Source organism: Elephantulus edwardii, unplaced genomic scaffold (assembly GCF_000299155.1).
Source record: "Elephantulus edwardii isolate Elephantulus edwardi_28Jun2011 unplaced genomic scaffold, EleEdw1.0 scaffold00114, whole genome shotgun sequence".
Lineage (NCBI taxonomy): Eukaryota > Metazoa > Chordata > Mammalia > Macroscelidea > Macroscelididae > Elephantulus > Elephantulus edwardii.
This window is the reverse complement of record NW_006399864.1, coordinates 9,271,171-9,295,552: the sequence shown is the minus strand read 5'-3', so window position 1 is coordinate 9,295,552 and position 24,382 is coordinate 9,271,171. Positions and strand designations below refer to the sequence as shown.

Sequence of the window (24,382 nt, the reverse complement as noted above, 5' to 3'; positions counted from 1 at the left end):
AAATATGTAACTAAAATATTAATAAATAGTTCTATAATTTTGTTAGTATTTACTAGCCACTGGTGGACTCGAACTGCCAGACAAGTCTAGCTTTTGGGTTAGCAGCACTGCCTAGGGACTTGGCAGTGAGAGCCAATTGCAAATAGAATTCTGAGGAAGAGGGTGGTTTGGGAGAGGTAACGCCACCACACTGCTCCTTAGAATTGAGGATGTCTAGATTTCGTCTCTTGTGCTTTGAGCATGCATTCAGGAAGAAGCTTGTCCTGGAGGAGGACATTGTGCTTGGTAAGTAAAACAGGATGAGAGAAAGAATGGACGGCTCTCAGGGAGGTGGGCTGACCCTGGAGTTGCCACAGTGGGCTCAGACAGCAATCTGAAGATGGTGCAGGACCTGGCAACATTCATTCAATTCTTACATAGTAAAATACTGCTGCTGTTAGGTGCTCTCAAGTCAGTTATGACTTATCAGAACAACTCATAACCAGTTTGGTAGTCCCTTTTGTACAACAAAATCAAGCAGCCCATTCATGAACTTGAACCCATTAATGTAGCCACCATGCTCTGTTGGCCTTGTGGCAAAAAACTGTGCTGCGAGTCATGTGGTGCGAGGCATGTGGTTCAAGGCCACCAGCTGCTCCGTGGGAGAAGGATGGGCAATCTCCTCCCTCTCCTCCAGTGTGATTAACCGCCTCTAAAAACTCACAGGAGGGACAGATGTGGGTCGGTTTCGACCCTATGATGTACAGCAACAGAGACAACATGCCAGTTCATCTCATGGAGGCTCGTCCTCTTTTTTTGCTGACTCTCCTTTACCAAATATGGTGTCTTCCTTCAGGGACTGACCACTCCTGACATACTCAGGGAAACCAGTACCACAGATTCTTGCCATCATTACTTCTAAGGAGTGTTCTAGCTGTGAATTTCCTAAGATAGATTTATTGTCTGTCAGCCTATGGTATGTTTAGTCTTCTTGGGCAACAATTATTTGAGGCATCAGTTCATCTTTGGTCTTCCATACTGTCTAACTTTCACGTGTGTTTGTGGCAGTTCACAATATCATGGTTTGGATCAGCAAGCCTTAGTCTTCAAAGTGACATCTTGGCTCTGTTGACACCTTAGAGAGGGGCTGCTTCGCAGCGGGTTTGCCCAGTTCATACAGTGTTTTATTTCTTGACTGCAGCTTCCCTGTGTGTTGATGGCGGATTCAAAGGAAATAAGATTCTTGACAGCGTCAATTGTTTTCTCCATTTTCCATGATGGATTATGTAGCTAAAAAGAGGAAAGGTTGTCCAGAGTTGAAAAGTCTCAGGGTGGGAGTGGGGGGCTTTCATGGACATTTCCCAAGAATGGTATTTAAGCTGGGCTACCCTAGAGAAACTGGGACTAAGTGGTCAGTTCTTTCTTCGTTATTTTTTTCCCAAATTATGACTTGAGTATGAGTTTACAGAGATACTGCTTTTTCCCCATTCAACACCTCATCATACACATATTTTATGCCATTAATTATAATCCCTACTAAGCTCTGGTGGCCTAGTGGCAGGAAGCCGCACTGCAGTCCTAAAGGCACGCAGTTTGAGGCCACCAGCTGCTCCACGGGAGAAGGACGGGCAATCTCCTCTCGTGCAATTAACTGCCTCTGAAAATGCTCCAGAGGGTCAGTTATGGGTCGGTTCTGACTCTACAGTAAACAGCAGCAACAATATAACATGATTCAACCCTTAACATTTCATCTTTTTGCTATTATACTCCTAGTTCCCATCATGAATGAATTATTATTATTTGTTTTTGTTGATTGCCGTCGAGTTGAGCACAACTCATAGTGACCCTATAAATAGAAGACCTGAAGACTTTCTATAGTAATTGCCGTTTATCAAAGTTCATAGAGTTTTCAGATGCATGTTTAGGAAGTAGAAATGATTATATACCACTCATGAATTTGTTGTAACTAGAGAACGTATCTATGCTCTAATACATTATAATGCCCTTATCAAAGTTTTTGGTATGTGACTTATGTTTGTGGTGTAAGCTTTGTGGTGATCTCCTTACAAAACTATATAAAGCCTACTATTTAATGCATTGTCAGACTTCCATCAACCGAAGGATATATTTAAGCTTTTTCCCCTCCCCACCCCTCCCTTTAGTAAGTTAAACTCAGACTAGGGAGACGTGAACACCAGATGAGCAGTAATATGCGGTGGCACCAAGGACAATTGTCACTGCTGTTGCTTCTGTTGATCAAGGGACTAGGCTTTGAGTTAGTGGCAGATGGAAGGTGCTGAGCTGTGCTTTTCACCTTGATTGAGCTGGGTTCCTGGTGTGGCTAAAATGATTCCATCCTCTGATACCTATCAGATTTCTCTACAGGAAAGTACACTAATTTGGCCTCTTCAAGTTTTCCATCAATGAGTATTACTGTGTATGACCTAACAAAAACAAAAACAACAAAAAAACCCCCCCCAGAACACCAAAGCAAATAAACAAGAGAAAACACTGTGAGGAATAAACCAACGTAAGTGAAACTGGCAGAAATCACAAGGATTAAATGTAAACATTCAAAAACTTCAGATATCAGAGGTTAAAGGTTACAGTCACAAGGTAATAAAGATTTTAAGGAAATTTTTTAAAATTTCAGAAACAGCAAATAATAACATTCAAAAAAGAAACAACATTTTTTCCCATTAAAAATTCAAACTTCAGACTTAAGAATGTTAAAAATACTAGGAAATTCTATAAAATTAGTTCCTCAGAAGTTAACCAGAATATGTAAAAAGTGGAGATGGAAATTAACCAAGGCAGTGAAATGAGATTCATAATGAACTATCCCAATACATGACTAATTAACATCTTACAAGAAGTAATAAAGGATTGGAAATCAGCATTTGGAAATATATGGCTGATTTTTTTTTTCTTCAGGAAATCATGGCAGGCTTAAAAGACACTGATACAAAGAAAAAAAAAGGCATAAACCAAGGAGTGTAAATATAAATCGATTCAATAGTAAATACAGCTAAGGCAGAACATTGTAAGTAGTGACTAGAGAGAAATAGAAAGAGGAAAAAGAAAAAGGTCTGCTACCTGGACGTGATAATTAGGTTGACAGCAGACTTTTTATCAGTAATGATAGAAACCAGAAGAAAGAGAAAATGAAAGTTTGGGGCTTTTTTAAGGGAAGGGGCAACTGTGAAGTTAGTATTGGGTACCTATTCAAACTATCTCCTAAGAGAGCCAAGAATGCAAGCAAAGACATTATGAGATAAGCAAAGAGCAGAGAAACATGAGTGAATCTTAGAAACATCCTGCCTAAGGTATGCATTTAAAAAAGACTCTACTAAGATACTGGGAAATATTGTCAGACCATATTTGTAGCTCGTTAGCTAAGATTAACTCAAAACAGGGATGTACAGAGTTTGAAAGAATAAATTGAGTTATATGGGAACATCAAGGTAGTTTTGTTAACCTCATGTAGAATTTTAAGACTGATAATGTATTGAGAAAGAGTCTTCACAAAATAATAAAAACTTGACTTAGTCCAATGGCCATAAAAAAGTTTTAAATACATAAAATACAAGTACAAATAATTATAAACGTGCAAAGGAAAATTGATAGGGAATTACAGGGAAATAATGATGATCATTTCCCACAATCATCGTGGGGAATTATAAAAAACTTCCTTACATAGTAATAGTAAGGTCAAGCAGATAAACAGTGATTCATGATATAAAATAACTTGAGTATCAAATTAGCAAACTGGATTTAATAGACATAAATTCTGCACCCAACAATTGGAGAATAGATATTCTTCCCAAACATTGTTTTTTTTAACTCAAACATATATTAATCTCTAAAGTAAGCTAGAGAAAATCATATATCATGTTTGATTTTAGTAACCAAAAGATAAGGATAGATTAAGTTACAGAAGGCAAATACTTACCAAAGGGGGAAAAAATGAGGCCAATGTCTTAATATCAGCAAACAGACTGTAAGGAAAAAAGGCATTCTAAGGGATGTTGTTGTTTGTTGTTAGGTGCCGTCGAGTCGTAGACGACTCATAGCGACCCTATGAACGAACATCCTGAGCACTGTTTGTACATAGAGTTTCTGGAGGCAAGCCATTTCGGAAGTGGATGCTGCTCCTGCTTCCATATTCTAAGGGATAGAATAATCAATACTTCCTTTGGAATGGGAATCTGATACATTTTGCAGTGTGTTGTTATGTGCCATTGAGTAGAGCCAATTCATAGCTGATCCTTTAGTGGCTTTTCACAAGCTTTAAATTACAGTGGAGATTTCTGGTCTTTCACCTGGCTGTGAGATTGAGCAGTTTTAAGAGCTACTATGTAAGGGTTCAGTAGGAGTCATAGTTGAGTCGGTCGTACATAACAGCAACAACAAGTAGCCATTTTATCCAGGGACAAACCAAACACAATTTAAAAACAGAAGAATCTGACACGTATTTACATGAGAGAGAATAGATAAAACTGAAGATGTTACATAATGTAATATTAAGGAGTAGTGAATTTGAATAAATAACAGTTGTATATGGCATGGACAAATCTTACCAGAATACTTTTGGCAGATTAAAAACATGGAACAAGACTCTTAGCAGCTGGATATGCTTTTATAAAAATTAAAAAATGAGCAAAACAAACTGTTGATGTATTTGGTAGTATACATGCATATATATACCATGTTCATATACATATATCCAACTGTAATACACAGGCAGACACATCAAAGAGATAGTCCTAATGGCACTATTGTTAAACTCTTGTGATAAAAAAAGGGTCATAGACTTCAAATCCACTCATCAGTTCCACAAGAGAATCAATTTCAAGACTTACTGCACTTGACTCGTAACTGACCCTCCAGTGGGTTTTCAGAGGCTGTAAATCACATACATGGGAGAAGATTGCTTATCTTTCTTCCATGGAGCTGCTGGGGGATTTGAATGCACTACCTTTAGATTAGCAGCACAACTCATTATGGACCAAGCCACCAGAACTCCCACTATAAGAACAAAGACCTGGTGATCTGTTCCCGTTAATATAAAAACCCTGTGTTGTCAAGTTGATTCAGGTTTGGTGACCCTTCATTGAGTTTCCAAGGCTGTAAATAAATAAATACATACTCCTTATTTCTCATCAGGAGTAGCTGGTGGATTCAAAACCCTGACCTTTTAGTTACCAGGCTGACATGTTACACTCGGTGCAGTCTAGCCAATCCTCTTGGGTAGCTCCCTGTGGTCCCTATGGGTCAGAATTGCTTTGGTTGTGTGTGTGTGTGTGTGTGTGTAGTCACAGAGGTACATCACACACACTATTGTACATGTCTTGCAATGATTAAAATTTGATCCAGTGGATAGAAAGAACACGTATGTTTATGTTCCAATTTTAATTTTATGTGAAAACATAAGATCTGATACACACAATTCAGTAAGTCATTAACTTACAAGATAAAACTTTAATGCAAAAAAATGAAGCATCACTTGGCATCAGTATACATTAGACTAATAAATGGTCAATGTTATTGAAAAGCAATAGTGTAATTTTTATCTTTTTGCAAATATTGAACCTTTTTCTTATGGTCCAGAATGTTGAAATATGCACTTACATTTTTTTTTTTTTGTGGTAAATGTGATGATAAGCACCTGCTCCTTAAAAGGCTCCGGGGTAGACAGTGTTGATATCTTTTAGATGTACAAATATGTAAACTATGGCAGAAGGCAAGAACACTGGATAAAATAGGTGGTTATATTAATGTAGGTGTTGCTCAATCACAGTCTTAAGAGAGCCCTGGGAAAGAACGTGGACTGTGTGTTCCTCTCATTCTGAAGAATAGATTCATGTGATAAGCATTTAATTATCAACACATCTGAAAAAGCCAAGTACATGGTGCATTAGTGCTGAGTTTCTTAAAGGATGAGGGCCTGGATGGTTACATTTAGATTTGTGTATGTTCTGTTCCAGGCTCTTTCAAACAATACCTAATGAATCAGTTGCTTGTGATACTCTGGAATAGGCATAATAGCTCAGGTTTAAAAGTCTCATTGGAGACCTGAGCTACATCAAGGAAACTATTGTTTTAAACCTTTGTTTTATGAGAGGAGCCTGGGTGGTGCAGGAGTTGGGTGAGTGGCTGCCACACTGAAGTTCAAGACTTTGAACCCAGGGGCTGCTCTGCACGACAAAGATGTGACCTTCTGCTTCTGTAAAGACTCAACAGCTTTAGAAACCTTTCATGCCAGTTTTGCCCTGTCCTGTGTGGTAGCAGTGACTGCAGATCAAATCAAAGGCATTAGATTTGATTTTTGGTTTGATCTTTTTATGCTTTTTATTTTTAAAGAAAAAAAGAAATTTCAAATTTAATGATTAAATTTCAGTTCATGTTTTTATGAAACATGTATAAAATATTGGAATAAGTTAAGCTTTAGTCATAATTTTTGTTTTATAATAGTTCTTACAGATTATTTCTGATTGCCCAAGTCTGCTTTATATTTTATAGGATGACCACTGTTCTGTTTTACACATTTGGGAATTATATCCTTTTTATAAAAACAGAAATTATAAATTGGAATTTATTACCTATTACATTAATTCTTTTGCTCCACACGGTGGGAGTGTTATTTCTGGAGGAACTGACATAAACATGGGAATGCAAATTTTATTTCAGCTAAAAAATGAGGTGAATGGACTGAATGGAATTTTATTCACATCAAATTTCAATTTCTCTTTGATTATACTTTGTAAATGGTTTCAGTGCTTTTAAAAAAGACTATATATATTATGTGTATTTTTATTTTATTTTTCTTTAATCAGGTTAACTGATTGAGTATCCACATATAATTACATTTTTGTTTCTTGTTCTCAAATATTCTTTTCATTTGCTTTCCTTTCAACCTTCTACAATATGACTCATCTCAGATTCTATACACATTCTAGACCCTTGTACCAATAAAATACATTACAAGAATGACTAATTTTATTAAGATGTCAGAGCTTCTGAAAACATTATTTAATTTTATTAATCCTGATTCCTTTCCTTTTCTCTGAGAATATCTGTGTTTGTATCTGTAATTTCCAAAAAGTAACTTTCCAAGTTAAACCGATTAGTATTTGTGATTTCATTCTTTGGCTTTGATATTTTTTTAAGTCATCGAAGTAGAAAATTGTAGTTAAGGCTGTTGAAGTAGTACAGTTACTCAGAAAGAAGGAGCTTTACGAAATATGCATAAAGCTTGGAAGTTAACATTTAAAGGGGAGAAGCAAAGTGTCGCTTAGGCTGTATTTTACATACATTGTGTGGGATGATTTTTTGCAAAAATAGAAAGAGAAATATTACCAGAATAAATGAGCAAGTGAGCCAGTGAATTCATCTTTCAGTAGATTCTTTTCTAAATGCACTCTTTAACGCCTTATAAATTACCAGGATAATTTATTTTAATCTGTACTAATGAATGAAATGTTACTATTGGGATAACTGCCACTGTGCATTGAAATACATAGATGGGTCTGAAATAAGTGCTTCTTTAGATGTTAGGAAAATTCCATAAAGTAGGTCAAGGAATAAAATAGCTTTTCTCAAAGAAATTTTAAGCCACTAGAATGAAGTATCCTTTGGTCTTTGTAGCAACTGTGCATCTTTAGCCTGGGGACATACCATGATTTAACTCTTTTATCTAAGTTTCTTTAATTCATATAATCAGTGTCCTAAATATTAGTGCATGAGCACACTTAGATTTTATAAAATATGTCTCAGATATTACACAGGGCATACTTAAAGTAAATAATCAGTTTTTAAGCTGAAATTCACATTAATGAGGCACATTGTCTTTTATTTAGCATCATTATGCTAACAGGGCCTAAAAATGTTACTTTTACCCCCTAAGGTGCAAAACCAGAGGGTTTTCTCTTTAGTTGGAAGGGAATAGAGGCTTTAAATGAATATAAAGCATATGTTTGATGTTATCATTCTTAATTAAGGAGACATTTATTCAGAGAACCACTCCAAACATGCCATCTGCAAATTATCTGCGTACCTTTTAATATTTCTCTGTTGCTATAAAAGGATGTACTTTATCCCGTGTCCTGTACATCCTTTTGTTATTAAACAGACAGGACTGACTCTCTGGATGTTCTGGAGAGAGAACTACGTGAGCATTGATCTTGACCTTAAAGGCAGTTGTCGTTTAGCTGGGAAAAAAGACATACAGACGATTTTAACAAATGACAATGTGTGAAAAAGCTCAAGAGAGTTTTAGAGAGTAGCTCACAGATGTTAGGCTCTCTCTTGGATTCAGTCATTTGCACATTTCTTAGCACTGAAGAGGTGGTGAAGGTGAGTGTTGGGAAATGAACTCTTTCAATCTCTTTGAAGTTTTTATAGGAAATAAAAAGTAATCCATGTACTATAGTAGAGTAGTGACGAATGCTTTTTAGAACAATGTTTGGAATACTAATTTTTTATCTTTGAGGGACATATGGGTATGTTGATTTGTTAATTGTTAGTGGGTATCTGTCACACAAGGTCTCCTCTCTTAGAGCTGAATGATGCAGATGATCTCATTGAACAATGTACATGAGAAAGTAATCATGGATCCAAGATAGAAGTATTCCTTTGTGTATCATCTCTGTTCATCTTCTTTGTGCAATGGAAATGGGAGTAGACAGTGTAATTGTAAGAATACATACACACACACACGCACACACACACAGAGAATCATGCTTGGAAAGGCAGCAAAGGAGGCGAAGGCCCTGGACAAGACAGAGTGATGCAGTGACTGCAGCAGTGGGCTTAAACGTGTGAAAGAAATGATGAAGAGGGCCAAGGATAGGACAGCGTTGAGATTGGTTTGTGAGGTCACTACAGGTCTTACTTGACTCTGTGATAAAGAAAACAGCGATATCTATCTGTGTATGTGTATCTATCTTACCTATTTGAATCTTAGCACTGAAACATACTACACAGGCATCCCTAAAACAACAGACTAGACAAGTTGAACTTTTGTAATTTTGACTGACAATTTCCTATCTGTATTAATTGATCAAACTGTCAGATTGGGCTCTCAAAGATAGGTGATATTGTCTGTGCTTCAAGAGGGGAAATGATGTTTAGCATAAAGTGTTCATTTGGGAATGTCTGTGAAAGTGGTGAAATATTGTCTTAAAGGGTCCATGTCAAGCTCACACACATCCGTTTTGAACCTGTTTCCTCACAGAGACTGCATAATCCTTGTAACTCAGAGTGTGTTCTGGGAACATAAATCCTCAGCATCGTTCGGGAACTTGTAGGAAATACAGAATTCGAACCCCACACCAGGCATCTAGGATCAGAATCTGAATTGTAACAAGGTCCCTAGGTGGTCCCTGTGCACAGGAAGCTTGGGAAGCACTGCTTAGATGTTGACACAAGTTACTGAAAAGTTTTCATTACACCAGTTTGTTCAAAGTGTAGTACTGGTATCTCTTTGCATGCATTTCTGGATCAATTATTTAGGGCTGACATTAAAGGGAAAAGGGAACCCTACAGTTGTACATAGGTAGACAGGTAGCAAATTAACATTTCTGCTTTACCTAGTGATATTCAGAGGTTTGAAAGTTAGAACTGTTTAAAGCTTCATGATTACATTGTTTTGGATTTATTCGTCTTTCATTAATAGTAGTCAGACCCCAAATCTTAAGGTTCTGAATAAAATGGCAGAGCCATTCATTACCTGTGCTTTATTCCAATCTAGGGAGGTGGAGGATGTCTTTTGAATTTATTCATTAAAATGTAGGATCATGATTGATCTAGTAATTTGATTAATAAATGCTCATCTCTATATCAAAGTCACTTGAGGGCCTGGTAAAAAAAATTAGATCCTTAAAAAATAATCATAATCTCAGCTTATTCCTGGGGATTCTGACTTCGTAAGTCAAATAGAAGACTTGGTCTGTATTGCTAAGAAGCCCTTTACATTTCAGAGCTGAACACAGCCTGTTTTGCAAACCTCTGCTAGGCAATCTCTTTTCTATTGGATTTTCTCTGCTTTTCAGGGTTCTTGTTTTCCAGATTATCAGTCTTATCCTATATTTTGTCAAAAGCTAAGAATGCAACAGCATTGAAGAAAATCAGTGATGTGGGAGTTAGATGCCCTCTGTTCTTGACTCTATGCTGACTAATGTGGACACGTCGTTAAGGCTTTGTTTCACTATCTGTAGAATGGAGCGTACTCGAGGACTTGAGAGCATGTGCGTGAGTGCTTTGAACTCTTCAAAAGAAAAGGCATATGAATTGAGCTTGTTATTAAAACATATTTTAATATCCTTCCTGTTGAAATATGTTTTCCTTTTTGCAGTAAAATATGGTTCTCACTGAAAACTCATTTTGGAATGTGCCTCTCCTTTTACACACATTCCCGCTGGTAGTTTTCCAGCATTTGTACCATGAGAGATTTTGCCGATGTCATTTGGATCAAGAGCCCCTCTGTTGGGAAGATGTGAGCTGCTCTTGCTGGAACTGGTCAGGAGCCAGAGATTGTCCATTGGAGCTGGGATTTCACACTGGAAAACATAGAAGACCCAGTTACCTTCCCTCACTCTGTGCTGCTTGTGATGAGTTCGCTGCCAGGCCAAGGTCGTTGGCCTTGGATTTCAGAGGCAAAGGATAAGTGAAATGATGAGTAAAGGCTAGATCCATTGGTCTGTGTTCCACAAAGAAGGTGAATCAAGGACATTTTTAGATCACAAGCTAAGTAGATACTGAAAGTATATCATCTTAAACTCAAAGGTACATTTTCAGTTCTAAAATATATTCTGCCTAGTAACATCTTAGGGAGCTCTGGTGGCCTAGAGGCAAGAAGGTGCACTGCAATTCCAAAGGCATGTGGTTTGAATCCATCAGCTCCTTCCTGGGAAAAGGATGGGTAATCTCCCGTGTGATTAACAGCCCCTGAAAGACCATAAGAAGGTCAGCTATAGGTCAGTTCTGACTCGATGGTATACAACAACAGCAAGACCAGTAATCTCTCAAATAAAAAGCTCTTTTAGGAAATAAATTCTGTTTTAATGATGTCTGCCATTATTAAGAGAGATTGCTGAAAGGAGAAGAGTGATATCAAAGCACCATTATTGCAAGTGTAAACTCCATAATGAATATTGGATGCAGATTCTCATAGAGCAGATGGACTTTGTTTTAGGAATTATATTGGCTAATACTTGTGAATATTATTTGCTTAACAATCAAAAGAAATGAAGCAAAATGTACTATTATTTTCATCTTTCGAATGATGAAACAGAGGCAGAGGTTCAGTTAAATAGAGCCAAGATTAAAACTCAGGCAGTCTGGCTCTAGAATCTTCACCTCCTAGTATTATTAAGTTGTTTCTACAATAAGAATGTAGAGTTTAGATGCTTTCGTTGTGTGTAGCCCTAGAAACTCATATCTCTTCTCTTCTACATTGATAAGATCACCCAATATGTCTAGCTTGAAATAAAAGAGTTATCATGATAAGCAGGTATTGTAAAGTGTCCAGTCACTTTCACGGTGTGGAAGTTTTGCATGAAGCCACCAGTGTTACTAGACGTGACAGTGACAGTCTACTGTCTTCATTTACACTCAGTGGTTCCATGACAGATGGCTAGCATCGTGTTAGAGAAGCCACTCACATGCTCTGTTGGTGGCCAGTGAGATCATCTGAACTTTTTCTGGTCGAAGGTTGATCAGAACTTGCAAACGTGTTTCTTGAAGTCTGTTTATTTTAACGTTCATGTCTCAGAAGGTTGTGCAGCACATTTCCTGGGTATGTTTTGAACTGTAACCATTCTGATAAATCTATTTTTGTCTGATGAACAGGAATTATATAAATATTTATGTTGGTAGAAGTTCCCATTGGGTCAGTCCTGGATGTGGTTTTGGAAGAGTTTCTTGGGGATTCTAAGCCCTTGAATTTAGATCTTGACTTTTAGGCTTTCAGATCTTTTTTTCTTAGCATCTTTGGATTTTCTGGCCTTGACATTCGAGGCAGGATTCTTATTCTTGGTCATAGACATCCTTGACTTCAGAGTTAGATCCCCCACTGCCCCCCGCTTAGGATAAAATTAATGTTGTATTTTCAAAGTTGAGCCATTATCACATTTATTTCCTGTCACTTGTTTTATTTCCTTTTAAAAATCCTGACATCTAAAGGTACGGTAGGAAGAAAGGTTGGACTGTAAAAAGTGAAAATTAAACATTAACCGTATTTATTCCATAAAATGTAGGCTAATTGTGTGTAGTACTATGTGTTCACAACAAATTCTGGTTGGTGCTTTTGTTACAAATGTGAATGTCTCCTATTTAAAATGGCAGAATTCTTTGAATTTGATGATTAGACAAGTTTCCAAAGTTATTCAGTGAAGACACTGTTATATTCCCAGTGTGATTAAGATACACATTTGACTGTGCTGCTTCCCTGCACGGAACAATCGCTTCCCTCAACCTTAGAACTACTCACCTTCCTGGGTCTACAGTCTGTCTCCAGAAAGTCCTTCTTGACAACTGCAGGGGTTCTCCCACCTCCACTACCATTCTGTTAATTCTATTCTTTGTTACCCACAGTCTGGTTTGAAAACCTGTCATTCTCAAACAAACTCCAAGCACCAAGTAGACAGGAAAAAAGTGTATCTTTGGTTTTTTCACCAATGTGTACCCAGAATCTGTGAAAGCATAATTTTAATGATTCTACCAAGAAAACAAACAGATTCATCCTGGAGAGGGTTAAACCAGGTTACTCCTTGGAGTCGAGGATTCTGGGGCTTCGTCTGACATACTTTGGTCATGTTGTAAGGAAGGACAGGTCCTCGGAGAGGGACATTATGCTTGGTAGGTTGGAGGGACAGCGCAGGAGGAGAAGACCCTCTATGAGGTGGATTGATTCAGTGACTGGGGTACTCGGGATGGGTGTGTCAGAGGCAATGTGATTGGCACAGGATAGAGCAGGGTTTAGGGCTGTTGTGCAAGGGTCGCTATGAGTCGCAAGCAACTCGACGGTACATAACAACAACAATAACAACCTCTATAAGTACCTATCTTGTAGGAATAGGTTTAAACATAGATTTAACTCACACAGTACATCTTGTTACTTTGCTTTGTTAGTTCAGTATATCATTTCAGTGTCTTAGCATTATCTCAGGGGTTACTTGTAAAGAAAGGCAGGCCCGAGTTTAATCCTCAGTGCTGAGGGTGTGTTCTGGCTCCTAGAGTCTCTCCGCTGGATCTTTGAGGCTCAACATCTTAAGGGGAGGAGTCTTCGCATCTCCCTTCCTCAAGGCAGCTTGCATGTTGGAACTGTGAATGTTTAGTTAGTAGCTTGATGATGCTAGTTTAAAAAAAATCATTAGAATATCACCTTTTATAATAGAAACATCTCTGTTCTTTGATAATCATACATTTGTCCTAATACAGCACTTACTGTTCTCCTTTAAATAGCAAAAGGTTATGTGGAATATAGTAACAAGATATTCACTTCCTAAACAACATGGCTCTGGAACTTATAGAAAGGCTTCAGGCCTTTTGTTCATAGGGTTGCGATGAGTCGTACTCAGCTCGATGGCAATCAACAAAAACATCCTCATTTTGACCTTTTGAGCAAGAAAATATACACATTCCTTTATTTTTAATAGGCGTATGTACTTGTTAATGTAGTTCTCCATAACATCAGCAGACATGCCATTTGTTCAGTTGTGCCCTTACCAAAAAATCGTAGATGAGGGTGGCATAGTCCATAGGGAGTGGCGATGCTAACCCTGCCAGCTTGGGTGGCTCCAGTCGACGAGGACTCTGAGGGAAAGAGGTGAGCAGTCACCTCCATGTGATTTACAGCCTCGGGAACCCAATGAAGGGTGCGCTAGGAAGCATTCAGCAGCAAGGATTTAGTAGACTTTGTGGATCAGTCAGAAATACTTTATTGAACAAGTGAATTTGTGATATGAAATTTATTTTAATAAATGAAGAGCTATAGAAAATTGCCTCCAATCAGAAATATTAGTGAAAATGGGGACCAAAAAAACTTCTTAATTTAAGTAAATGGAAAATGACAGGTCCAGTGATTAAATTAGGTGTAAAATTATAGGAAGATCATCCTAAATAAAGTAGACTGGAGAACTGTGTCAAGATAAAAATGAACAGGACAGATCAGTTCATAATGTATCAGACTAATATGTTAACCATGTTTATCAGCCGGGGTGTGCGTAGGTACAGGTATTTGAGTGTCTCCGCCTGTTACTGCTAATAAAAGGAAACCCCCTCATTCTTTCTAAAGAGGCAAAACCACCAGCTCATTCCACTCCCTGTTTCTGAATGTTAACTGCGTGTTGCTGTACTTATGTGCATTATGTGAGTAAAATTTCAGACACTTAAAGGGTAGCTTTCAGAAATTGAAAACCCCCCAAACAACTTTGGAATATGCCAGCTTTCCAATTGCTGTCTTCTTCCTCTCCAGGAGAACCCACGGCTGCTACAAATGCCGTCAGTGCAATTTCACGGCCGGCGACACCCAGTCACTACTAGAGCACTTCAACACTGCCCACTGCCAGGAGCAGGACCTCCCCACAGCCAACGGGGACGAGGATGGGCCACCTGTGGCTGCCATCAAGGAGGAGCCCAAACTCGACCTCAAGGTCTACAGTCTCATCAACCCAGACTCTAAAATGGGCGAGGCCGTGTCCGAGAGTGCAGTGAAGAGGGAGAAGCTGGACGATAAGGATGGGCTGAAAGAGAAAGTCTGGACTGAGGGCTCCAGCGAGGACCTTCGTGGTGTGACGTGGAGGGGGGCAGAGATCCTCAGGGGCAGCCCATCCTACACTCAAGCAAGCCTGGGGCTCCTCACGCCCGTGTCTGGCACCCAAGAGCAGACAAAGACTCTGAGGGATAGCCCCAACGTCGAAGCTGCCCATCTGGCCAGACCTATTTATGGCTTGGCTGTGGAGACCAAGGGATTCCTGCAGGGGGTGCCAGCTGGCGGCGAGAAGTCTGGGGCCCTGACCCAGCAGTATCCTGCGTCCGGAGAGAGCAAGGCCAAGGATGAATCCCAGTCCCTGTTACGGGTAGGAAGGTTTAATGTTTGTATGTTTTGTTTTGTCTTGTCTTAGAACACTTGATATTTTGAAGGGAAAGCGGAGCACACCTTTCCAAGGTATAATGTTATGTTCTGTGATGGGAAATGATACAATCTCTGTCACGCTGCTGATTGACACTTCTCAGCCCGGCCAGCACAGAGGAGGTCATGTGTGCATTTGTGTGCACTACACACACACATACTCCACGCAGGGGTAGATGGTCGCTTGTTTGCGCTGTAAGCTCACATTGAGTTTGCATTAATCACTCCTGGGATTTTATGCGAAACAAAGCTATGTCTTTGGAGAAAGGAGCCTTAGAATCCCAGAAATGTAGGATCCCAGGAAATGCACCTCAGTTGCATGAAAGAGAACTTAAATGCATTTTAACTTCGAAGGTTGGTGTGACTACACTGTGAATAAGAGCACCACAGAGCTTTAAATCGCCAAGCATGGAAAGCCTGTGGTGAGAGGTTAATACAGAAGTGCAGTGTGTCATAAAACCCACAGTATAATTATGTACAAGTGGCAATTCTTACTGGTGTTTAGTTGCCAGGAATAAAGGGGGAAATGAGATCAAGGTAAATGTGAGAATCAAGTAAGGAGCATCCAGAAAAGGGAACCACCTAATGTATGTTTATCAGACTCTTTCTGGGAACAAGACATCATTTCAGAGGGAAACCTCTGGGTGAAATATGTCCCTCGGTCAGGCGCTTCCTTCAGTGGAGACTCAGCATTTGCCAAGAAACATTTTCGGTTTTGAAAATGTTTGAGCTTCCAGGAAGTGATGTTTGCCTTTTTTTTCCCCCGAGGCACCATTTCCCTCCAACTTTGCACCTAAACTCCAAGAACGTTTTGAGTTTTCCGGATGATTTTGAAGCTTTGCACATGCATAGAAGATAGATCAGAAACTTTACAAAAGAGCGATTTAAAAAATATAGTTCAGTAAGCTCAGAGCTTTGACCCTGGGGCAGACCCCACGCCGGGTGTGTCCTGGGGAGGGAATCGCTCTTCTTGGCCAGTGTGCCTGGCTCTGCACTCTGTTGGGGCTGCCCGCGGGTCCAGGCTGTGTCCCTGGCTTAATAGGAATGCCTGATTTATGGACAACCCCTTCTTACCCTTTAATGTTATGTAAATTTGCCCTTCCTTTAAAAGGATTGATTCAACCTCTGCTCCCAGCAAATTCTTCATCACAGTCACCTGCACTTGCTGTACAAGCAGCATCTAAATCATTGATAGAGTCAGGAAGCCTTATTTTGCTCTGAAGTGCTAAATAAGTGACACTTTGCACTTGCTCCAGTTTTCCTACAAATTAAGAATGAACCTCAGAACTGCCTGCATTCTCCGGTGGAGCTGGGAAATGCCCCTCAGATATATGCACAGTTAATGTTCAAAATCGGTGTTTTTCTGATCTGCAGTCTGAGGAGGTGGAATGCAGAAACGGAGTCATACTGTAGCCTCAGAGACTGACCCTCTCCCTGCCAGAAGGCATGAGTTCACTCTAAGTAACTTTTGAAGGGGAGCACGAGATCTGGTGTCCTTCTACGGGGTGTTCCATTCACAGAGCTTCTTTCAAAGAAATCTGCATAGGCTGAAACTTTGGCATCTAAATGTTCAGTTTTCTTAGAATGGCAGGACTCTTGGGGCCTGAAGTGACTCTATCTATGGTTTCTGGTTTTCAAGAATTTTAATAATTTCGTATTGCATTTGTACACTTGGATGCCTTCACTCTGTACCCTTACCTGTTCCCCCTCATCATATATTTTTCCCTATTTAAGATTTTCGTCTATGACATCTTCATTTGATGACTAAACTGTTTGACTCTTTAGATATTTTCTGCCACCTTTTGTGTCCCCCAAGAATTAGAAATGATACATAATTCAACAGTAAGGTCTGGAGCTCAAGATCATGCCATTTTTATGAAGCAGGCTGGCATGATGATATTTTTATCAAAAGTTGTTTTTCTTCATTACTCTACTTCCTCAGCCCCTGACTTCAGTTTTCTCTTGCATCATTTTAACTGTCTTTTCACTTCCTCCTCATTAGCTGCTGAGGGAGGAAATCTTGAGCAGGATGACTCTGACACTGTTCTGAACAATGAGCATTTCCTAACTCTGAGACTTGTGATACTTAAAGACTGTGGCTACTAAATAGCAGGGGAATTAGAAAAACATGTTTCTGTTATTCAGAAAAAAAGAGCCACGAATGGTTATTCTTATGTGATTTCAAACTTTGCATTTGGTTGGTAGTTCGGCAGTGTTTCTGGCCAGTGCTAGTTTTATTGGATATTTACTTGAAGAATGATAACTGATTTATTGGAATGTAATATTTAGACAGTTAACTAAATTTCCATTTTTCTGTGTACATCGTCTTGTTTGATTCCAAAGTAACTTAAGAATGAAAGCCCATTCTGATTGAATGAGTTTGATGAATGGTGGTAGAAATTGGTCTTTCCAAGTTCGGGTAAATGAATGTTTCTCAATTCTCTACATTCCTCTCTCTAAAGAAAAACCTAGCAAAATAGAGTTACTAAGCTTCAAAGGATGAAAACAGTATAACTTTGTAGTTATGAAGTCTAGTTATTGATGAAAGGCCCTTGTAATTTACAAATACAGTTCAATGACAGGCCTACTTGCTGTTGGATTAGTTCCATTTTACAGCAACCCTGGATTAGTTTTGGACACTGAATCTTTATGAGAGTAACTGCTCATCTTTCTATGAGCAGCTGGTGGTTCCAAACTTCTGGTCCTTTTGGTAAGCGAGCAGATGCTTTGTGAACTTTGTAGGGCTCCTTAAATACGTAACAGAAATCTGCAAATATAATGTATGTGTTTTATGGTGTCTTGTCTAAATACATACATGTTGTTGTTGGGGTGGTGGTGGTATGCTTTCGAGTTTGAACCAGCGCATGGCCGACCTTCAGTGGGTTTTCAGCGACAGTACATCGCGTGGGAGGAGATTGGCCGGCTTTCTCCCATGGAGCAGCTGGTAGATTCACCTGCATACCTTTGGGATAACAGTGCAGCTTCTTGCCTCTGGGCCAGTAGAGCTCAAATATATGAATATAAAATAAAAGAGTTAAGTAAATGGAATTAAATTGGGGATTAAATAGCATGCTCCTGGTCATATTTAATAAAAAATATTAAGAAATAGGAAATACAAAGTTTTAAAAACTAATTTAAAAATTAAATATGCATAAAATATAGCATGGATAGAGCAATAAATTTGTGCTTATAGTTTCCAACACTATCTGTAAATATCATACTAAGTGTTACCAAAAAGTAAATATGGAAAATTCGTTAAACAAAAAGTATTGATTTAAAATAGTTCAACATTTTACTTTAGAAGTTATAGTAACATTTCAAAGGTGTTAATTTAAAAACTGGGAACTCTCATGATCTAATGCTAAGGAATTGTGCTGCCATCTCAAAGGCTGGTGGTTCAAATCCACCAGCTGCTCCGTGGGAGAAAGATGGGTAATCTCCATGTGATTTACAAGCTCTAGAAACCTGCTGGAGGGTCAGATATCTGACAGGACATGAATTAACAACAGCTTAGATGTAGTTAAAGTCATGTCTGGAAGCATATAATTATAATGCTGATTTCAGACTCTTTTTCCTGATAGCTGTTTGTTTTCCTAATAGATACTTAGTCAGTGACACTTTCCTCTTCTGAATGAGGAAGGGCTTATTATAAGAATCACAGAAAAAGCTTAAATTTCAGAATGCTCACTTGATTAGCATTGAAAGGGTTATTTTTTTTTGTCTAAGCTTTTAGTTTTGTGTTCAGTATAATATTTGTGTATTTTTTTGCATGGTAAATACCTTTATGTTTTCCTCAGTTTTTAAGTTTTATGGGTATGAAATTAATATTATGATAAACATTTTTGTTTTACTTGCACTGAACACTGCCCTGTGAGTGTGGTTAATTGCTTTTTGAAAATTAGCGCCCTTTGGGTTTTATATTAACCATGAACGCTGATTATTGTTCTTTTTTGCTAATAAATAGGAGGAAAAGCTAAAGCTTGTATAATCTTTGTTGAAAATAATAGTCCCAGATTATATGAAAACTTTAATTTTAGAATGTATCTCGTAAAATACTTGAAAGTGGTTACTAAAATTAATATTTGGAACTTAGTGTTTTCATTTAGACTTAAAATTTGACTATAGGAATGTAGCATATTTAATATTATACTAAAGAGATGTTTATTTCCTAGTGAGATAGATTTTTCTTTCATATTTTATTAAATAATGTAGTATAGGCTGAACCCTATAGAGTTATATACTAATTTTTTATCAATTTCTTCCATTGTGTATATTTTTCCAAAGCTATTTTTTGTTTTCATAACTACATTAATATATATATGTAACTGTATTAGTCATAATTTTCATGAAGAGTCAATTTGAGTTTACTTCTTGTTAGGGACTTTATCAGTTTGATTTTAAAATAGTTTTGTCTCCTAGCCACATTAATAAGGAAAAATATGTAGCTTTCTATTACAAAGGTTTTGCTAAAACCACATTAATTCTTCATATGTTAATGAAGTAGCAGAATATTTGGCTTAATTGTTAAATGAATAGAGTTACTGGAAAATCAACACTTAACTAAATTTTGACAGTCATAGATTCCATAGATAACATAGTTCCAAGTTCTCTTATAGATTCAAATTTCTCCTTTATTAGGGCACTTTTTTTAAACATTGAGGGGCAAAACAACCCTCTTTGAGACTCGTTTTAGTTTTCAGGGAAAATTGATTTAGGAAAGCTTGTCAGTTTTAGCATCTGTATTTTTCACCACTTGGCTTCAGTCGAGGTCTTAAACCAAGGAACTGTGGGAGTTGAGTTCCAAAATCTGGGCTTGGAGTTCCAAGTTCAGCCACAAACAGTGAAAGGAAAGGCCTCCCAGGATCTCAGTTCCTTTATCTCTTAGAGGATCATAATGCCTGCTGTCCTCACAGGAGTGTGGTGCAGCTTAGTTAATTAATGTTTGTCAGGCCATTTGAGAGCCTCAGATGCAGGGTGTGAGATAAGTACAAAGTTGTATGATTATTTGTTCATTTTGTAAATGTGATACCAAGACAGTACAATGCAGATGTTATTTCCCCTTTCCTTAGTAGCGTTAAATATATCGTTTAAAGATTGTTGATACTGGACAGTCTATTGAGATGCAAAAATGTTCTTTTGGGGACAGTCCATTGGCAGCCAAACAGACATTCAAACAAGTGACAATGTTGAATGCCTTTACAGCCACGGACAGGAGACCACGAGAACTTGAACTAAAGTTACTTTCCAGTGAAAAGTCTCATCGTTAACTGCTTTGTTTAATGTTGAATTAAAATGAACACAAATAAAAACTTAATATAATGTGTATATAATTAACAATTTTCCTGATATGTAAAATCTAAGAGAATAGATTACACCAGAAAAAAAAATTGGCGAGTATTTACTTCTCTAAATGTTAGCTGTGAGTCACTAGATTTGGGCCACTATTATACTGTTTCTCGTTTGTTGGCAGTGGATATTTTATTTGCTGATAAACTAAACATATATTAAAACTTAATGTATGTAGAGATTAGCAATCTTTGAAAGTCTCTCTGAATCTGAACCTTCTAAATGCATTTTTATTGTCATATGTTAGGCAGAAATATAATTTAAACTCCAACACATTTTGGTTTTTACTTTAAAATAGAATCTCTATATTGAACTAGCTATTTGCCATAGTAAACATGACAATTTTAATGTAGTTGCATATTAGATTGAATATTTTGTCTTTTATGGTTACTTCCAATATTTTTTATACTGGTGCTTCCTTTTTGATGGTAAATGAAAAATTGATATATAGATGTGTGAACTTGACTATGTATGCACACACACACACACACACACATACTCATATATACTCAGTGAGCTTGTTGCTCACTGTTAACCTAAGGCACTCATGTTCACCAGTTCAAATCCAGCATGGAATCTTTGAAAGATATAAAGGCTCATATCTCCTTGTTAAGATTCATAGCTTCAGAAGCTATCACTTTGAACCTACTCGAGATATATAGCGATAGATAGATAGTAGATAGATACATAGATAGAGAGGTAGATGTGATGGTGTTATATGTACCATTGAGTCAGAACTGACTCATAGCTGACTCTTCAGCTGATACTCAGAGACAGTAAATGGTGTGGAATAAGATTGCCCTTTTTCTTCTATAGCACAGCTATCTGGTGGATTTGAACCTCATGTCTGAGTTGATAGCACTCCTTACCACTACGCCATCAGAGTTCTTGTTACCAGAAAGCTCTAGGGCTACTTTTGTTTGTTTTCCTTTCTTTTTGTTTTTTTACCAGTCAGCTCCATTGGCCCATATACTTTTATAAAAGCACTTTCCACCGTATTTTGTAGCTTAGGCTTTTTGTGAATTCTCCTGGCCCAGGTTCCTAAGACAAGGGAGGCAGATGCATCGTTTAGTAAATTGCACTGTAGCTTTGTGGTCAGTGTGACATGGTATCCTTCCACACAGTATCTGTTATTTCCTCTATCAGTATCCCTTGCTGAGCATCCCTTTTTCACAGGCTGCTTGTGTCAGTAGATTACTGGGCCCCTAAAGGAACCCATTGTGGAGGGTTCTGAGATGTTGGAAGTGTAGAGTAGGCAGAATGTGGCCCAAGTTCCAGGAGCCTAGACGTAGGCATGTTTAGAAGTGTGTCATCTGGAAGCTGCACTGTCTTCATTGTGAACCTAGTAATTTTCAGGCAGAGTTCAGTCAACCAGAGCAGTAGATTGAACAGGAGTATTGTTTCAAAGGAAATAATAAAGTGCTTCCCCAAAATTCTTTAGTTTGGATTTTCTTGCATATTGTTATTTGTTCTCATCCCATCCCCAGAGTAAATATTGCTTGTAGTGCTGTGTTCTTTTACTCCCTCTAACTCTGAGAACTTTCCATGAAATATTTATGGGCCAGGACATTGGTTGCTAGACAGATCTACTCATTAAGTCAAGGACACTTGCTTGGCAAGCCAGAGCTTCCCTCTGCATCTCACAGCATCATTAGTTCAAGGTGATGCGCGTTGTTTTGTTTAGGTTTGGAGAACCTGCTTCCTTCATTTCAGACAGGCAAAGTTCAAATTTAGAGGCATTTATAATTTACTATAATTTAGAAATAAAGTGGGACTTGGGATGACTTTTATTTCAGGGTACAAAGACCCATACGATTTTATCATTTGGCTTGTTCTTGACATCTTTTTATCACTGCTAAGGAGGGAAGCAAGGAGTCTTAGTTTTATGCTTTTTTAAGTACAGGAGTACGCTTGTGATAAATTGAGTGTTTAGTATCATTATTCATTTCAAATGACTCTTAAGTGTAATTTTAAATGTTAACTCACCTCTTATAAGATAGTTTTTCAATTCTGAAGATTTAATTTGGACATATTAATTAGGGAAGACATGAACTTTTTATGCCATGATAATTTACCTGTTTTATAGCATCATGAGTAATCAGAAAAAGCTAAGGATATACATTGACAATTCTTAAAAGCAATATAATACTTGGAAATTTTACTTTAAACAATAGTAGTGATTAAGTATGTCAGAGAAATACAAATAGTATGAATTTTTAAACAGAAATTTGGTTAAAAATGACACTTTGAAGAATATGATAAAATCCATTAGAATATATTTTAATCAATTTCATGAAGCTTTGCCTCTAAGTGTTGCATTTACTTTTAAATTTTTATATTTAAGATTTATAGTAGATCATTGGGAAAAGGTCTTGGTAATTTTACATCTCATAAAATAATCTGTTTCAGTGAATTAGCTTTTTGATCTTAGCTGCTAATAATGATCCGATTTGAATTTTCAATGAGGAAGACACAACCTGGCAGAACTATTTTAGAATTATTTTAAAATTTAAAGCGAGATGATTTTGTTAAAATGGATAGATAATTATAATAGATTTTTAAGTAATTTAAAATTTCAGTGCCTGGGATTAAAAGTTGATTGCCTGTCTCTTAATTCATTACTGCATCTATGCCTTTCATCCTCACTATAATCCTTTGAGGTGGAATGCATTATTATCTCTTTTATTTCAGCAAGGAAACTGAGGCAGAGATATTAAGTCTTTTACCCAATGTCATGTTGCTTGTCCTGGCAAGCATGGAATTCTTATCTGCTGAAAGTGTGAGCCTCCTATGACTCCTTACAATTTGCTCATGTAATATTTAGATTGCTCTCTTTGAAATCAGAATTATTATTTCATCTATATACATTTTATGTATTATATATTATTCATTATTTCAACATATACATTTTGTGCATATTTGTAAAACAACAACAACAAAGCTTTTGAAAGCTAGATGTGTGGCACATGTATAATGCAAAAGAAGTAGACCACACAGAAGTTGTAAAGAAGAACATGAAAACCATGTATAAATCCCAGCTTTCAGATACTTTTCTAGTTAGATTTAAGTTATCCAATTTATCCTTTATACACACGAATATATGTCATTTTTCAACTCTGTGTGGTGTTAGGTACTTCAGTGCCTTCCATGTAACCAAATATTGTGCACCTTTTTTTCCTCATTAACAAGTATATCTCATATTGTTTTTAAATTTCTCTTACTGGTCATATCATTTCCTTGGGTTATTATCATAGAGCATCCTCTGAATGTGTAAATGTGAAAATATATGAGTAATAATGCATGGTGCATAATTTCCAAGTTACTGACATCTAAAGGGACGTATTTTAAAGATACTAATAAGTTGTTTTAGAAATGATACATGGGAAATAATACCCTAGATATATTTTCTTAATGATTTATTATTATGCTGTATAAACTGATGTCTTTGATGATATGTGGGAAAGATTAAGAAACAAGCAAAAGGTAATCTTATTAGAGTTCCCCCTTATTTTTTTTTTGTGTGTGTGTGTTTTTTTAAATAGCACAGGGGTCAAAATGAATAACTAATAACTAGTGGGGTTGCTAAGTCGAAAGCTTGTGGTTCTAATCCTCTAGTTGCTCTGTGGTGGAAAGATGTACAATATTCTTCCATGAAGCTTTATTGCCTGTAAGACTGTGAGACTTAATACAGGTTCACCATGAATTCAATAAGACCTGGTGTCAGTAAACATGATGCTTTTTGTTGTTTAAATGAAACATAGCACATGTCTAATAGATAGGTATGTGATATGGTATGCTTGTGGCAAGAACTGCTTTGCAATCCTGAAGGCATGCGGTTCGAGGCCACCAGCTGCTCCACAGGAGAAGAATGGGCAGTCTCCTCCCGAGCCATTAACTGACCCTGAAGACCCACCAGAGCGTCAG

General features: G+C 37.6%; 1 protein-coding gene across 2 annotated transcripts in view; it reads left to right on the top strand.

Annotated features, from left to right (window-relative positions):
* Positions 1-24,382, top strand: part of TRPS1 (trichorhinophalangeal syndrome I) — a 229,644-nt gene that overhangs the window by 24,087 nt on the left and 181,175 nt on the right. For both annotated transcript variants that reach the window (XM_006892339.1, XM_006892340.1), the window contains exon 4: positions 14,456-15,059. In XM_006892339.1, the coding sequence (XP_006892401.1) occupies positions 14,456-15,059 (604 nt within the window). The remainder of the gene's footprint in view (positions 1-14,455; positions 15,060-24,382) is intronic.